Here is a 19,102-nt window from a genome sequence, read left to right on the forward strand (position 1 = left end):
AACTACTGGCTGCGTTCCTGGAGTCAGTTCACACAAGCCATACCCCCCACACTTTTACACACATCTAAGTTGGTGTCAAATTCTGTTTACTTCTGTTTATTCTACTTCTGACAGTTCCCCACGCTATAAACCATTTAGTGTCCTAAATATACCTTTTAAGCGCGATGAAATACCGGTTTCGAAATTGAACAAGGTATGATATATACTTCCTTACTAATTTCTCAACGAAACTGACTCGCTGCTACTGGGTACAGTTATAGTTCAGAATACTGCCGTAGGATAAGCTTAGCAGGGTGGAGGAAATCTAGTATTGTCTAAGATAGACATTTTTCCTAATGTTGACGACTTTTTCTAAGAGATATTAGATCCATAGTGGAAATTTCAACGACAGGATCAGACCTTTATAATACTCTGTAACAAGAATTAGCAAAATTAAAAGCCAGCAAACAAAAAGACTCACCCTCACGTAGCTCCTTTGCTGCTTGAAGAGAATAATTTTCAAACATAATGAATTCAAATGTAATGTGTACATGGTTTTTATAAGAGCTGGGTCTTATCAATACAGTAGAGTCTCACTTATCCAACATAAACTCGCCGGCAGAACGTTGGATGAGTGAATATGTTGGATAATGAGGGATTAAGGAAACGCCTATTAAACATCAAATTAGGTTATGATTTTACAAATTAAGCACCAAAACATCATGTTATACAACAAATTTGACAGAAAAAGTAGTTCAATGTGCAGTAATGCTATGTAGTAATTACTGTATTTACGAATTTAGCACCAAAATATCACGATGTATTGAAAACATTGACTACAAAAATGCGTTGGATAATCCAGAACGTTGGATAAGCAAGTGTTGGATAAGTGAGACTCTACTGTAGATCATTTCACCATATTAACTAGTATTCAGTTAAGAGTTCTTTCCTATCTTTGCTGGAAACAGTCCTTGATTTTCTTTCAACATAGGGCTGAATGGAGACTGGACTAATGATGACGGGGCGGGAACTCTATTTTAATTTTCTAGCAGGCAGCATGCCCCACATTTATTAGCCTCCTTATTGCAGGTCTATTTTAATTGTTATCTGCTCACACATGCTACATTATATAATGAAATGCTCCCATTTCACTCAATGAGTAGTAAGGATTTTTATGTGTACATCCATAATGACCCTTAATTAAGCTGATTTTAGTAATTCAAATGTGACTTTTCTTCCGGTCAACAAGATCCACACACCTCCTCCGCCCCAAGAGAAAGGTTGGCAGTGATTCCTTTTAAAGTGTTTCTTATTTAACAGAAGCAAGAATAATTGCACTACGTTCCAGAGAGCTGCAACATAGTCCATCCATAACAGAAGTCCACATTATTTTCAACACACATTAGTGCAAGTGCTCTCATGTTTCATCAAGCTATTAAATCGTGTTTAGTTAACCTTTAAATGAAGCCACTGAAAATTTGCCACAGCAGAATTCACAGTGTAAATAAAGGCAACAACTAATGAAATAATATATATTTTATATATCTATAGAGAGAGAGAAAGAGAGAGAGGAGGGGGTATTTGTGAAATACTAATTGCATTTTTAATACGTTCCAAATACCAATTATGTACAAAATACCAAACTGTTTATAATAAAAGATTGAATTAATATCTAGTACAAAGGCCCATTAAGCTATCATATATAAGCAACTGATTGCTGGCTGAATGGTATTTTGCTTAATCAAGCATAAAATAATTAGCTATTTCCAAGATTGCTGGGCCAAGTTATAGCAAATATTGTCCAACTGTATTTGTTCTGATTTCAAAATCGTTTAGTAATTAAAAACAATTGCTAGTTTTTGAACTCCTATTTTAATAGTTTTATATGTTTAACACATTTAGGACTGGATAGAAAAGAATAGGCAACAATGTTCTTCGGCTTATTACAATATTTCTAACCTCTAAGATTTTGTTCCTCTATGAATTGACAGGCAACTTGAAAGGATGCATACACACATCAATTTATAGGCAAATGTTTAAATACATAAAGAAATGTTAACTATTGAAATGTTTCTCTCTCTTTTGGAACAAGTTTGAAGTTTTTAAATATCTAGCCAAAATGGAGGAGGGGGTAAAGCAAACTATGAACTATATCAAGTCAAATAAGAGTGTTGAAGTGTGATTTCTTTTAATTTCAGTTTTTTCAAAGATATTTCAGTGGTCCAGAGAGAGACAGCAAATACTGCAAACAGAAGATTAATATACAGTACAGAGTTTAATAAAGGGAAAACCCCAAACATGCTGTGATATGCTGTGATATGCAGATGTTGGCAAGGAGGGGCATGGGAAGAAAGAAAATGCACGTGTCTTTGAAAGCTTCACCATTACATGATTAAAGTTTTTTGGCAAGTCTGTGTAACCTGTACAAGAGAAGAGGGGCTCACATTTCACACTCAATAACCTGTGTATTAGCAGAAGAAAAGAACAACACAAAAAGTGCCTTGGGCAGAAGCTTAAACTGATTGGGCAAAAAAGGAAGACAAGGGCTCTTGAAATTAAACAAAAGCAAATTCACTCTATTGACAGATGTTGGTTACATCAAAGCAACCACACAACTTTTCCTTCTTCTTAGCCACTAGTCATATTTCCTAGAAACAACTACGGTATATCTTTAAGCATCATTAAAAAAAAAACCAGTACAAATGTTGTGAGAAGAGGACCTTAAGATAAGGAGGCTTTTTGAAACAACAAGGGATTTTATGTGCTCATATCTCAGCACCCGTATGTTGGTTATGTCAGCCTGAGCCTTTTACTTCCAGGGGTTAACCATTCTGGCAGCCAAATAAAACACTGTGGGATCCAAGCAATTACAAATATAGTCAAAGGCCAGGCTCTATTTTGAAATCTATTTGCACAGACAAGGTCTTCCAATTTAACTTACAGGAAACAAGCCAGATGGTTTCCTCCTTTCTCCTCCATGCCCAAAAATCATGGCCAAGTGACAGGACCCTCAGAAGAAAGTCTAGCCTCAAGGAAAACAATTCTCATGTGTTCCTTCCCTTCTCACTCTGTCCCCATCACAACACTTCACAAATACTAATCTCTGAAACCCCTACCTAAACAGTCCTGAAGGCTTGAGCCAGCAGGTAAGAACTGCCTCCTCTTTCCGTTTGCTTCTTTTGTGAATCTAAACCTCCAAAGGAAATGGCCCACACCCAGCAAACCTCCAAGCCAAACCTGCATGTATACAAGGAGATTCCTTAAGCTGCAGGGTTTTGATATCTGCATTGCCAGTTCTATGTTTGGGGAATTGGTAGTAATGATGGACAATATACTCCCAGTGGAGTCCCCTTCTCTGAGTGGGGCCACCACGTCATTGCCATTCACTACTGCCTCTGTGACAGTAACTTGTCTGGCTGAGTTTTCAACTGCCCAGAGGAAAAATGCAAGGCAATTGATGAATGTTGCTGCTTCTCCTCAATGTTCCCACTTTTCACTAATTTGGGGAGAGCTTTGGTAAACCAACATCTCTGGGTGACACACAACAAATGAAAAATTACAGTAAATGTTCATCTGTCACAGATTTTATATGCGACTACATTTGTCCCAGGTTCAAGACCCGGGAGCGGCGTGAGCAGCCGCTGTTAGCTCCAGCTCCTGCCAACCTAGCAGTTCGAAAAAATGCCAATGTGAGTAGATCAATAGGTACCGCTCCGGCGGGAAGGTAACAGCGCTCCATGCAGTCATGGCGGCCACATGACCTTGGAGGTGTCTACGGAAAACGCCGGCTCTTCGGCTTAGAAATGGAGATGAGCACCACACCCCAGAGTCAGACATGACTGGACTTAACGTCAAGGGAAAACCTTTACCTTACATTTGTCATATCATAAGAACAGAGGAGGGTGAACAAATATTGAACATTTATTAGCCAAAATAGATAGTGGCTTGCACTCAGACCTGCACTGAAATCCTGGTTTGCTATCAGTCAGTGCACAGAGTGTTGAGTCAGTATCTTTGGCAGTTCAATTCCATATTGATTGGGGAAACTGTAAGTTTCTCTTAAACTGTAAGTTTAAGTATACTTAGGACTACAGCCTCAATTTCTCACCTCACTTAGAGAAGGGGAAACAGTAAGTTGTCTCATTCAGTAAAGTGTGTGCTTACTAAATACATGATTCTGTTTCTTAGCATGACACCACAATTTATGTTATGGAAATACACACAGACAATGACACATGCAGATCAAAAAGCACACACTAATGTCAAACACAGAAGCAGAACCACGATAGGGAATTTGTATACAATAAAGGTGGAACAGTTGAGACAAAACCGAACATGGTCTTCAGTGTCTTCGTTTGAGCTCTATGGCACAAAATATACTACCGGTATATTAGCTTTGCCCGACCACGCGTTGCTGTGGCTTATGGGAATCCTTTGTTGGCCAGGTGGAATAGCAGTGAATAGCCTTGCAGCTTCAAAGCTTGGCCGTTTTCTTCTTATGGGAGTCCTTGTTTGGTGAGCTGGAAGCATGGAATAGGCTTGCTGCTAGGAAGGCTGGGTACTTGTGTTCTAGAGGAATTGTTTTTTGGGCTGCTAGAATTGCAACGAATAGCTCCACAGCTTCAAAGCCTGGCTGCTTGCTACCTAGGGGAATATTTGGTTGGTCAGCTTTATAGTACAGAATATTATCACTGCTTCAAAGCCTGGCCGACTTCTACCAAGGTTAATCCTTTGTTGGTCTGGTCGAATTGCAATGAATAGCCTTGCAGCTTCAATGCCTAGCTGTGTTATAACTATTGGAATCCTTGTTTGGTGAGCTGGAGTAGCACCCTCAATCAAAAAGCTGCTTTGAAGCCTGTCTACTTCCTTTGTAGGGGAATCATTGTTTGGCCAGCTTGAATTGCACTGAATAGTCTTGCAGCTTAAAAGCTTGGCTGCTTTCTACATAGGGCATCTTTGCTAGGCCAGGTTGAATGGGTCGGAGTAGCCTCGTGGCTTCAGAGCTTGGAGGTTTTCTATCTAGAGGAAAGCTTGGTTGGCCAGGTTGAATAGCACTGAATAGCCTTGCTGCTTGCAAGCCTGGCCGCTTTCTACCTTACGGAATCCTTGGTTGGCCAGTTTGAATAGCAATTAATAGTCTCAGTGTGGCAGGTATGAATGCTGCAATTAGCCACCTTGATTAGCATTTAATGGCCTTGCAGATTCAAAGCCTGTCTGCTTCCTGCCTGGGGGAATCCTTTGTTGGGAGGTGTTAGCTGGCCCTGATTGTTTCCCTTCTGGAATTCCCAATTTCCCTGCTTTCAGAATGTTGCTCTTTATTTACTGTCCTGGTTTTAGAGATTATATTGTTCTATATTATTATACCACAGTAATTATTACACATTATATTTATAATCTTATTTTATCTGCTTAGAACTCCTACACAGCTGTATAAAATCCACACTGAACTGGATTATATGGCAGTGTGTACTCTAGAAAATCCAATTCAAAGGAGATACTGTGGATTATCCTGCCTTGGCATTCTGGATAATATAGCTGTGTGGAAGGGCCTTGAGTCTACACTGCCATATAATCCAGTTCAAATCAGATAATCTGTATTTTATAGGCTGTGTCAAAGAGGCCTAACTGCCTGTGCCCTGGGCGCCATCTTGGCTGAGGGAGTTGCTAGGACACGAAGGGGGCGGGGCCTAAAGGCAGCAGAGCCTACTTTTCTAACTGGCAGTTAAGGGAGAAAAGCTCTTCCTCATCCTCTATAATTTGGACTATTTTTTCTAGGTTTTTTTTAATTGAAAGACATATATTGGATGACTATGTCTTTTGTGGCCAAATTTGGTGTGATTGGGTTCAGTGGTTTTGTTGTTTACTCCATAGTAAAATGAACATTACATTTTTATATATATAGACTAGCTGTGCCCGGCCACGCGTTGCTGTGGCGAAGTATGGTGGTATGGGAAATAAAGTATTGAGGAATTGGTGGTAGTTAAGGTCAAGGGTAAAGGTTTTCCCCAGACATTAAGTCCAGTCGTGTCTTACTCTGGAGGTTGGTACTCATCTCCATTTCTAAGCCGAAGAGCCGGCATTGTCCGTAGACTCCTCCAAGGTCATGTGGGATGACTACATGGAGCGGCGTTACCTTCCCGCCGGAGCAGTACCTATTGATGCACTCACATTTGCATGTTTTCGAACTTCTGGGTTGGCAGAAGCTGGAGTTAACAGTGGGGGCTCTCTCCGCTCCCCCAATTCAAACCTGTGGCCTTTCAGTCCAGAAGTTCAGCAGTTCAGCGCTTTAACACGCTGCGCCATCAGGGGATATTATTTCCTAAAGGTTGTGAATATACAATATTTCTGATTGGTTTTTTTTGTTTGTTGGAGGCAAGTATGAATGCTGCAATTAGGAAAAATGATTAGGATGTAATGGCCTTGCAGCTTTAAAGCCTGGCTGTTTCCTCCCTGAGTGAATTTTTTGTTGGGAGGTGTTAGCTGGCCCTGATTGTTTCCTGTCTGGAATTACCTTGTTTTCAGAGTGGTGTTGTTTGCGATATTTTATGTGCTTCTACTGTCTGTGGCCCTGAGAAAACAGAGGATTTTCCAGACTTTGATGATGGGAATACTTTGTTGGGAGGTGTTAGCTGGCCCTGATTGTTTCCTGTCTGGAATACCCTTGTTTTCAGAGTGATGTTGTTTGCGATATTTTATGTGCTTCTACTGTCTGTGGCCCTGAGAAAACAGGATTTGCCAGACTTTGATGATGGAATACTTTGTTGGGAGGTGTTAGCTGGCCCTGATTGTTTCCTGTGTGGAATTCCCCTGTTTATTTACTGTCCTGGTTTTAGAGATTATATTGTTCTGCATTATTCTATCCCAGTAATTATTTCATATTAAAGAAGAATCTCACTTATCCAACATTCGCTTATACAATGTTCTGGATTATCCAACGCAGTCTGCCTTTTCATAATCAATGTTTTTGTAGTCAGTGTTTTAAATTCATTGTGATATTTTAGTGGTAAATTTGTAAATACAGTACAGTAGAGTCTCACTTATACAACATAAACGGGCCGGCAGAACGTTGGATAAGCGAATATGTTGGATAATGAGGAATTAAGGATAACCCTATTAAACATCAAATTAAGTTATGATTTTACAAATTAAGCACCAAAACATCATGTTAGACAACAAATTTGTCAGAAAAAGTAGTTCAGTACACAGTAATGCTATATAGTAATTACTGTATTTATGAATTTAGCACCAAAATATCACGATATATTGAAAGCATTGACTACAAAAATGCGTTGGATAATCCAGAACGTTGGATAAGCGAGTGTTGGATAAGTGAGACTCTACTGTAATTACAACATAGCATTACTGCGCATGGAACTACTTTTTCTGTCAAATTTGTTGTATAATATGATGTTTTGGTGCTTAATTTGTATAACGATTACCTAATTTGATGTTTAATTGGCTTTTCCTGAATCCCTTCTTATTATCCAACATATTCACTTATCCTGCCGGCCTGTTTACGTTGGATAAGTGAGACTCTACTGTATATTTCTAATCTTATATTATCTGCTCAGAACTGGATTATCTGAGGCCCCTTCTTCACAGCTGTATAAAATGCACACTGAAGTGGATTATATGGTAGTGCGGAGTCAAGATAATCCAGTGCAAAGCAGATAATATAAGATTATAAATGGGTTATATAGCTGTGTGGAAGGGCCTTGAGTCTACACTGCCATATAATCCAGTGCAAATTAGATAATCTGTGGAAGAAGTCTAAGTGAGGCCTAAATGGGCCTGTCCCCTAACTGAAACCTGGCTGTCCCTTGGTTGCTAGGCAACCAAGTGGGCAGAGATTAGCCCTCTAAACTGGCAGCAATTAGATTAAAAAATATATTGCTCTCCCTTTAATTAGGACTTTATTTTTCTTTTCTTTTTGTTGTATCAACCTTGAGGCGTGGATTATGGGTTGTGTTGTCAAATTTTGAGGTTGGGGGGCCTGTACTTTTGTTGTTTTGTGAATTGCTGTGATGCCATCACTCTTTTATATATATAGATGGGGCTACCTGACAGGATGAAGAGTGATCTTCACCCCATACTGTGGTCACTTGACTCAGCTTTCACTCTTTTGTTTTTTCTCATATAATTCAGTCATAGAAATAAATCCCTCCAAGACAACCTTACACATCCAATAAAAACATAAAACCCAGAATACGAAAATATCAAGTCAAAAATCCACCATCATCATCATCATAATTCTACAGGGTGGTTGATGTTAGATGCAGGGTATGTGTTATTTCATAAACAAAAATAAGAGCCTCAGAGAAGTCAAACATTATTCAGGGCACTTAGGACAACTATTAGAGACCTCTCATTATATAGATTATGCCTTCCCTATTTGTGCAATGGAGAGGATATCCTCTCTTGATGTGTTACACCGCCATCATGTTCCTTTGGTGCCCTAAGTGAATCAATATCATGTTCCTCTACCTAACTCAGGTGAATTTTTGTAGTTTTATAACAAAAACAGGAGTAATAGCCTAAGTACATCAAAAGAAGACCTGTTGACCTTCTGGTACTTGTCAAAGGTGGAAAAAGTCCCTGCTCCCATGTCACATGTGACAGTCACATAGCAAGTTGACCACCCATGGTGTTAAATGGACCGGTGATCTCATCAAGCGGGCATATTCTCATGACCACACACATTGATGGAAGTATCAGAAAGATAATTTAGTTTGGATGTTATTAGAGGTCCCAGAGAGTCTGAAATTGAACAGAACCTATCTGGACACTCTTCTCTGTGAACATCAAGTTTTGCTACTAAGTTTAGCATTGTTTATCAGTATCATGCAAATAAAACATATCTGTGACTTAGTCAACAACTCTATCACATCTTGGCTATTATTTCCCATTACTGACACAATTTATTTTAATTTCCTCAAACCCAATTCACTTTGTATGTCAAAATCGCAACATATCTGAGAATTATATCATTTTATCATTCACTGTGGAATGCAAATCAAAGAGACAAGATGGCGATGCTAGTAGTGGTGGTGATGATACTGACGACAATGATGATGCTCTAGAAGAAGGTAAGCTGAAAAACCACGGCAAATCAGAATGCTACTATGTATAGGAAGAATGATTACCTGAGGGTATTCTAGTCTAATAATAACAACATTCAAGTAATAGTGCTTGGGTCATGACAAGCCAGGACCCTGTCCCTAGAGCTCTTTCAGGAAGTTGGCTTGGAGCCATCCTTTCTCAATAGCAATTGATATTGTGCAGTTTTAACAAGCCCAAAGAAAGGCAGAAGATGTCTCATTTTACACCCTTAAAAATGAATCCCTGAAACTTCCACAGATGACTGCCGTATATCTTTTTTTTTAAAGTGAGACAGTAGGATCAGTTAATTTAGCGCTTCACTGAGCAAAAATCTGAATCAGCTGTGATGTACGTGCAGAACACAAACACAGCAAAGTATTATGAACCTATTCATTCATACTCCAAAAGGCTTTCATTGTTGATTAATAAAAGTGTGACTAGATGTAATGCACTATTTTTAAAAACCAGGATTCCTAACATTTCAAAAACACCACAGGCATTTACTAGATGAAAGATAGCTAGGCAGCATAGCAAAAAGGATTATCAAGAAAGCAAAAATGCGTATTTACATCGCAATGTTGTTTTTTGGTAAATTTCTTCTGTTCAACACAACCTAAAGAGAAAGCAGAAACTAAATGTGCTGTAGGGTAGTAACACAACTCAATGAAATAACAAATTTAAAAGCTGGAAAGATCAATTAAAACAAAACGAAAAAACTTACTCCGCAAAAAAAAAAGTCCCACATGGTTAATGTCAAGGGAATACAAGTGTCAAACTATTCTATGACATCTGGCAAATTTCAACTTTTAAGAAATGTTTCTATTGACTTGCCTGCATTCTGGTCATAAGGAGGCAAGCATGTGGCTTGAAAACGTCTACAGAATGTACAGATTTTCTCAGATTTGTACAGATTAACCAAGTTTCAATGTATTTGAAGTGACATCTCTTTATTTTAACAAGAAGCAAAGTATTCAAAAGATTTAGCATTTAGGTTTTGAAACACATAGTCAAGTATGTTAACCGATTTGCATTAAAGTAAATTATATATTAAACAGCACAACTTCTAGCTATGATCCATTTGGCACAATTATTTATATAGAATCTTGTCAATGTCCTTGTTTTAATCTAAATCCATAACTATAAACTTCCCCAAAATGCTATCATGAGACTTCCCACCAGAGGTTTTGCTTCTAACTCCCATCACTCTTGGCCATTGCACATGTTGGCTAGGGCTGGAGGAAGCAATAGTATAAAACAGCTGGAGGGCTACTTTAAACCAAGAAATAACATCTTTGATGGGAAACCATGAAAAAGGCAAATGCGCAGACAGTGGACACTACAGCTAGTATGGAGTTTGGAGTATTTCCATTCCAATATAGAAAATCCTCTTAGCATCCTTGAACCCATGCAAAATAGATACCATCTATATAGATATAAATGTAATGTGTGTTTTATTATGGAGTAAACAACAAAACCACTTAAGCAAATCACACCAAATTTGGCCACAAAAGACATAGTCATTCAAAATATGTCTTTCAAACAAAAAAACCTAAAAAAATAAAGTCCAAAATAGAGGACAAGGAAAAGCCGTTTTCCCCTAAATGCCAGTTAAAAGGGTATGCCCTGCCCACTTCATCTCCTAGCAACCCATTCAGCAACAATAGAGCTCAGGGCTTCTTTACTCAGGCTTTTTACACACTGCCTATAAAATACAGATTATCTGATTTGAACTGGATTATATGGCAGTGTAGACTCAAGGCCCTTCCACACAGCTATATAACTCAGAATGCCAAGGCAGATAATCCACAGTATCTGCTTTGAACTGGATTATCTTGAGTCCACACTGCCATATAATCCAGTTCAGTGAGGATTTTATACAGCTGTGTAGAAGGGGCCTCATATAATCCAGTTCTAAGCAGATAATATAAGACTATAAATATAATATATAATAATTACTGTGGTATAATAATACAGAACAATATAATCTCTAAAATCAGGACAGTAAATAAAGAGCAACACTCTGAAAATGGAAATTCCTGAAAGGAAACAACCAGGGCCAGCTAACACCTTCCATCAAAGGATTCCCCTGGGCAGGAAGCAGACAGGCGTTGAAGTTGCAAGGCCATTAAATGTTAAGCAAGGTGGCTAATTGCAGCATTCATACTTACCGCACTGAGACTATTAATTGCTATTCAACCTGGCCAATGAAGGATGGCCCTATGTAGAAAGCGGCCAGGCTTTGAAGCAGCGAGGCTATTCAGTGCAATTCAACCTGGCCAACCAAGATTTCCCCTAGATAGAAAACTCTTAGGTTTTGAAGCCACAAGGCTACTCCGACCCATTCAACCTGGCCAACGAAGGATGCCCCTATGTGGAATGCAGCCAGGCTCGCAAGCAGGAAGGCTATTCAGTGCTGTTCAATCTGGCCAACCAAGATTTCCCCTAGATAGAAAACCCTCAGGTTTGGAAGCCATGAGGTTACTCTGTCCCATTCAACCTGCCCAAGGAAGGATGCCCCTATATAGAAAGCAGCCAGGCTTTGAAGCAGCGAGGCTATTCAATGCAATTCAAATTGGCCAAAAAACCATTCCCCTAGAACACAAGTACCCAGCCCTCCAAGCAGAAAGCCTATTCCATTGTATTCCAGCTCAACAAACAAGGATTCGCATAAGAAGAAAACAGCCAGGCTTTGAGGCCACAAGGCTATTCACTGCTATTCCACCTGGTCAACAAATGATTTCCATAAGCCACAGCAATGCGTAGCCGGGCACAGCTAGTGCCTTAATATCAGTTCTATGTGCATGCAATCATACCTTTGAGGAGTGGTGGTTGAAACTGCTTGAGTCATAAGCCAGCCTTCCTTCAACAAAGAGGAAATCTAAGCATATCTAACTAAGGCTTTTAGTCTGAGAAGACTCTTCTACTAAAATTTGCTCATTTGGAAATAACATCTAGCAGGGGTTACTTCTTCTATTATATCAAGTTTGGTTAATTACTTGCATTGTCTTGTTTTATAAGCAGTGGTTGCAGGCATCCGAAAACACCGTTTTATACGTTAGGGGTTTCATCTCCCACTGTAAATTTACCAATCTAAGTTACAGATATAGATTCCTCAGCATACCTATGGGGAGGGGAAATATATTTAGACAATTACTGTATATACTCAAGTATAAGCCGACCTGAATATAAGACGAGGCACCTAATTTTACCTCAGAAAAATGGGGAAAACTTATTGACTTGAGTATAAGCCAAGGGAGGGAAATGCAGCAGCTACTGGTAAATTTCAAAAATAAAAATAAAAATAGATACCAATAAAATTACATTAATGGAGGCATCAGTAGGTTAAGTGTTTTATTTAATATTTACATAAAACTGTAATTTAATATACGACTGTCCAGCTCTGATTAAATTATTATTCTAACCTTCTTCAATGTAAATGTGCTTACGCATCCTTCCAATAATAATAGAGTAAAATAATAAATGTAAGAATAACAATAGAGTAAAATATTAAATCTAATACTAAGAGTATAATAATAATAATAATAATAATAATAATAATAATAATAATAATAATAACTTTATTCTTATACCCCGCCCCATCTCCCCAAAGGGACTCGGGGCGGCTTACATGGGGCCATGCCCAAACACAACAGTATAATAACAACAGCAAGACAATAAAACAAATTACTCAATAATAACACATCAGCATCATAAAAGGTCAAGATACAAAATAAAATGTTAAAAAACAGGAGATGAATACACGGATATGGGCCAAAGTGCAGAATATTTCAGAGTCGGGGAGAGGTAGTTTCACAGCTAACATAGTCAATAAAGTGCTAATATAATACTGAGAAGGCATAACCAGTGAGTCTATTGTTAAGTAGGCAGATACATCGAACCTACAACGATTAATCATCAAAGGCCTTTTGGAAGAGCCAGGTTTTCACGCTCTTCCGGAAGGAGAGGAGGGTGGGGGCCTACCTGATATCCTTGGGGAGCGAGTTCCAAAGTCGGGGGGCCACAACGGAGAAGGCCCTCTCCCTCGTCCCCACCAACCGCGACTGTGAGGGTGGTGGAAGCGAGAGGAGGGCCTCCCCTGACGAGCGAAGAGATCATGCGGGTTCATGGGGGAAATGCGGTCCCTAAGGTAGGTGGGTCCCAAACCGTTTAGGGCTTTGTAGGTAATAGCCTGCACCCTGAATTGGGCTCGGAAAATAAACGGCAGCCAATGGAGCTCCTTAAACAGAGGTGTTGAATGCGCCCTGTAATTTGCTCCAGTTAGAAACCTGGCTGCCGAGCGTTGTACTAATTGTAATTTCTGGGCCGTCTTAAAAGGCAGCCCCACGTAGAGCGCATTGCAAAATCCAGTCTAGAGGTAACTAAGGCATGGACCACCATGGTCAAAGCTGACTTCTTGAGGTATGGTCGCAGCTGGCGCACAAGTTTTAATTGTGCAAAGGCCTTCCCAGCCACGGCCGACACCTGGGCCTCCAGAGTCAGCCCCAAATCCAGGAGGACCCCCAAGCTGCAGACCTGCGCCTTCAGGGGGAGTGTAACCCCGTCAAGCACAGGTTGCCATCCAATACCCGTACGACAGACCTGGAGGACCTCTGTCTTGTCAGGATTAAGTCTCAGCTTGTTCACCCTCATCCAGGCCAATACAGCAGCCAGACACTGGTCCAGTATCCGAGGGCCTTCCTTGGATTTTGGTGAAAAAGAGTAGTAGAGTTGGGTGTCATCCGCGTAGAGATGGCACCGAACTCCAAAACTCCGGATGACCTCTCCCAGCCGTTTCATGTAGATGTTAAAAAGCATGGGGGACAAAATAGAACCTTGCGGGACCCCACAGGTCAATGGCCAGGGGTCCGAGCAGGAGTCCCCCAGCTTCACCATCTGAGAACGACCCTCCAGGAAGGACTGAAGCCACTGCAGAGCAGTACCCCCAAGGCCCATCCCAGAGAGCCGTCCCAGAAGGATACCATGGTCGATGGTATTGAAAGCCGCTGAGATGTCCAAGAGAACCAGCAGGGTCACACTCCCCCTGTCCAGCTGTCTGCGGAGGTCATCCACCAAGGCGACCAAAGCCGTCTTGGTACTAAGTAAAATGATAAATGTAATAATAATAATAATAATAATAATAATAGAGTAAAATAAATGTAATAATAATGATAGAGTAAAATAATAAATGTAATAATGATAATGATAAAATAAAATAATAAATGTAATAATAATAATAATAATAATAATAATAATAATAATAATAATAATAATAATAAATAGAGTAAAATAAGGTAGGAAGGAAGGAGAGAGAGGGGGGAAGCCAGACCAGAGAGGGAAGCAACTGAGCAGATCTCCCAGCCAGGACTGAAACCAGGAATCAAGGAGGGAGAGATTGAGAAGGAAAGCCAGACCAGAGAGGGAAGCAAGGGAGCAGATTTCCCAGCCAGAACTGAAGGCAGGAAGGAAGGAGAGAGAGAGAGAGCCAAACCAGAGAGGGAAACAAGGAAGCAGATCTCCCAGTCAGGACTGAAGCCAGGAATCAAGGAATCTCCCAGCCAGGACTGAAGCCAGGAATCTAGGAGGGAGGGAGGGAGAAAGAGAGAGTGTTAGAGGAAGCTAGACCAGAGAGGGGAAGCAACAGAGCAGATCTCCCAGCCAGGACTGAAGCCAGGAATCAAGGAGAGAAGGAGGGAGGGAGGAGGGAGCGAGAGAGAGAAGAAGTCAGACCAGAAAGGGGAAGCAATGAGCTGATCTCCCAGCCAGGACAAGCCAGGAATCAAGAGGATAGATTGACAGAGAGAGAGGAAAAGCCAGACCAGAGAGAGAAGCAACTGAGCATATCTCCCAGCCAGGACAGAAGCCAGGAATCAAGGAGGGAGGGAGAGAGAAAGAGAGAGAGAGAGAGCTAGAGGAAGCTAGACCAGAGAGGGGAAGCAACAGAGCAGATCTCCCAGCAAGGACTGGGAAAGCCAGACCAGACTGGGAAGCAATGGAGCAGATCTCCCAGGCAGGAAGGAAGGAAAGAAAGCAGACAAGGGCGGGATCAGCCTCCAGACCTCGGATCCCAGGCAGCAGCAGCAGCAGGGAGAGGGAGGAAAAGGCACACACGGGGCGAGGCGAGGGAGGAGGAAAGAAGGGAGAGCTAGGTTGCTGAGCAGGGAGGTGAAAGTCCTGGACAGAAGGCGTGGGGCTGAAAGAAGCCCTTCTTTCAGCACCACGCCTTCCCACCAGAACCCTCACCCGAGTATAAGCTGAGGAGGCATTTTTCAGCCTTAAAAAAGGGCTGAAAAACTCAGCTTATTTGCGAGTACATATGGTATATATTAATTTCTCCAAAACAGAAGCTACAACATTGGCTCCATTTTCAGCCCTCATAGTAAACTAGGGGAGTTGGGGAGGGAAGTATTTTAAGAAGTATATAGAGCCGGAAAATTTTTTTTGTATTACAAGCCATATACAGTGTTCCCTCACTACTTCACGGTTCACTTTTCGCGGATTCGCTGTTTTGCGGCTTTTCAATAAACTCTAAAAGACTATTATAAAGAATAAATAATTACAATTTACAGCCTAAGGAAGGGAGGATGGAGAAGCCGAAGGCAGAGAAAAGGAGCCCAAGCGGCAACGGGAGGAGAAGGAGGCGATTTATCAACACACGATTGGTTGATAAAGACTTAAAATAGTGTATAACTACTAAAATGATGTATAAATATTAAAATAAATATAGCGTCCTACTTCGCGGATTTTCACTTATTGCGGGTGGTCCTGGAACCTAACCCTAGCAATAAGGGAGAGAACACTGTACTGCGTAATGAAAATGTAGGGGACAAACATCAAATTGCACCTAAGTTTGGTAGCTTTATCATCAATACTTGTTTTTATGCCAGACAGCCATTGAAGTGTAGCATCCTTACATATCTAGCCTATATCTCCACAAGTGTGAAATATTTGATTTGATGAATACTGTACATTTTACAGGCAGGATTACAGATCCTGTTTGAAGCAGACCGGCAGAGAAGAATGAGCATACATCCTCTCTATTCTTTTTAGCATAAGAGAGTCCCTGTTTATCAAAACAGTGATGCAAATAAAATTGTTTGTTTTCAAGACTTATCAACATGCATCATTTATGGTACACGCATACAAAAATCCCAAGCACTCCCTAAGAAATGCTCAATCACTGTCAATCATGTGCACAAAAATATACATAACCGAAAGCATGCAGAGTGAATTGTATTAGATGCAAACTGAACACAAGGTACCTAACACAACAAACAAAAAAACAAATAATTATAAATCACTCTTGGACCTGTTTACACATTTCGCAAAACTGCTGGATAGTAAGTCACCATAGAAACCCCGCAGCCTAAGTTCAGCATTTTATAGTTTGCATTTATTTTAAAATGCTGCAAATTATGTCTCTATTTGATAACATTTTTGGTTTTTATTTAAAACCTCCAGATTGCTTCCTTTGTTTCCTAACCACTGCTCAAAATGATTTTTCCCATCTCAATCACTGATCATTTGCCTTTTAAAATTTTTGATTCAAGCAAAAAAAAAGGTATGTTCTATAAAAAAAAAACCAATGTTCTAGCTTTGCTAATGACTATTGCTGACTGAAAACACAAAATGATTTATAAACCAACACATTAATTTTAGCACAGATATTTTTTAAAAGATTCAGGTTGGGATGGACAGATGGACTGCTAGATTGAAAGAAACAGGATAAAGCTGGAATCCCATATTGATTTACATGGGAGTAAGGGATGTCTTTGAAAAGAGATATACAGAACATTAAACATTTTTCTTTGTTCAATGCGAGCTGGATGTGACTATGTGTGCACATTTCTGTCCTATAAATTATCTGTTAAACAATCATATTTTAAATATACCACTGTATATCATAAGGTACATGGCAGTTTAATATGGAATAATTTTTTATGTATTTCATAATTTTAATCAGTAAGATATACTTCACTGATATTTGCACTTAAAACATAACGTTCTCTGTGCGTTTCATTAAATAAATAAGCAGTGGATGTTGTCCATCTTATTCCAATGGATCAACAGTATTTTCTTATTCAGACAGCTGTAAGAAAGAAAATGTCTTGAAAATTACATTGAAAGATTATTTTAAAATCACCGACACGTGACACTAGGTAGTTTTTATTCCCCACTCTTAAATACATGAAAACAGATGAACAAACCAAAAGAATCAAAGAGGCTTTGTAGAACCATATTTCCACTTTGATTAGAAGGACACATTGACAATTGGCATGTATATATGAATTTTAATGGATCCTGCTATCAGTGGCAAATGTAAGGCAGCAGGGAAGTGGATAGTAAGGTTTATCTGATGAGAACTGAGGGCCTTCTACACAACCATATAACCTAGAATATAAAGGCAGATAATCCACAATATCTGCTTTGAATTGGATTATCCGAGTCCACGTTGCCATATAACCATGTTCAATGTGGATTTTATACAGATGTGTGGAAGGGGTCAGAGTCAGTAATCAGGGCTCCTATTGAAGCGATTAGAGTTATTGATTGTCTGCCAAAGAAGCCAAAGAAAGATTGGTTGCTTACCTGTAACTATGTTTCTTCGAGTGATCATCTGTGAAATCCGCACATATGGTAGCAATTCTTGTGCATCCGTAGAAGCTCAGAACCCTATAGCAAGCTCTTTAGCTCTTTAAGGCTATGGCCCCACCCATCTTCCTCAGAGGGTTTATAGGAGATGCGTGGGGTTATAGCCCTAGTTCGCCATGCAGAGGCAGAGTCACCAAGGCATGACAATTGACGGGGAGGATGGGATGTGCGGATTTCACAGATTACCAAAGAAACAGTTACAGGTAAGCAACCAATCTTTCTCCTTCATGGTATCTGTGATATCACACATATGGTAGACCGATGAGCTACATACCTTTGTTGGTGGACATCATGCCACTGCTGAAAAAAGGACCGCTCTTCCGAATCACACATGGTGTTTGGAGAGGATATTTAACTTGTAATGAGTAGCAAACGTGGGGGGAGTAGCCCATGTTGCCGCCTTACAAACTTTTTGAGGGATAGGCCACTGAGGTAAGCAGTCGAAGAAGCCATGGCCCATATAGAATGGCTTTTAATAGTAACTGCCAGATGATAAGCTGTCGGTATTGTAGATTTCACCCAGTTTGAGATATGCTGGGAGGAGACTGGGATACCTCAGTACTGCAAAAAGGGTCTTGGAGACTTTCGGATAGGCACTGTCCTATGTAGGGAAAAGGCCAGGTTTGTAGATGGGTTAGGGAAAAAAGCAAGCAAAATAATATCCTGAGAGATATGAAAAAGTGTAGGCGCCTTTGGGAGAAAGGCAATGTCGGTACGTAACATGATCTTATCGGCATGGAACCTGATATAATAAGGCTTGTCTGCTGTAAGGGCACATATTTTGCTGGTTCTGCGGGTCGACATAATTGTTATCAGAAAAGCGGTCTTCCATGAGAGATAAGACAACTCAGCCATGGCTAATGGCTCAAAGGGCAGTCGCTGTAGAGCAGACAGGATGAAATCGAGTTGCCATGCCAGAGGTGGGGGGCTGACTTGAGACCGGATGTTTCTATAGCCCCGTAGAAACAGCTGTACTAGTGGGTCTTGAAAGTATGACAGGAGACCGTCCCTTTTCCGGTAGCCAGATATGGCCGCTAGGTAACACTTTAAGCCAAACCATCAGCTGCAAGTGAGGCTAAAAGCAGCTAGGTAGAGGCAGACATGGGATCTGTATTGTGCCGTGCGAGAAACGTCGTAAAGTGCTTCCACTTAGTGGCATATGAGGCTTTCGTAGAGTCACAATGGGCTGCATTGAGAATAGTTTCTAAGAAAGATGGTGGCCAGCTTCCCATTTTAGATCTCAGAGGTCTAAACGAGTATATCCGTTCAGACCGGTTTCGTATGGTAACACTCTTCACAATTCTGTCTCTTCGTCCCCAAGGGATGTGTTTCACCACAATAGACCTCAAGGACACCTATTTTCATGTTGTCATTG

General features: G+C 40.4%; 1 protein-coding gene across 2 annotated transcripts in view; it reads right to left on the minus strand.

The window, feature by feature from the left end:
* The window catches only part of metap1d (methionyl aminopeptidase type 1D, mitochondrial), a 121,591-nt gene that overhangs the window by 74,803 nt on the left and 27,686 nt on the right, over positions 1–19,102 (minus strand). Inside the window, exon 1 of one of the 2 annotated variants that reach the window (XM_062964484.1) lies at positions 461–521. The exons of the other annotated variant lie outside the window; for it this stretch is intronic. Coding sequence (XP_062820554.1) covers positions 461–506 — 46 coding nt within the window. The 5' untranslated portion in view covers positions 507–521. Of the gene's footprint in view, positions 1–460; positions 522–19,102 lie in introns of those variants that run through there. 2 annotated transcript variants of the gene reach the window in all.

The sequence above is a fragment of the Anolis carolinensis genome, chromosome 1, assembly GCF_035594765.1.
Source record: "Anolis carolinensis isolate JA03-04 chromosome 1, rAnoCar3.1.pri, whole genome shotgun sequence".
Classification (NCBI taxonomy): domain Eukaryota; kingdom Metazoa; phylum Chordata; class Lepidosauria; order Squamata; family Dactyloidae; genus Anolis; species Anolis carolinensis.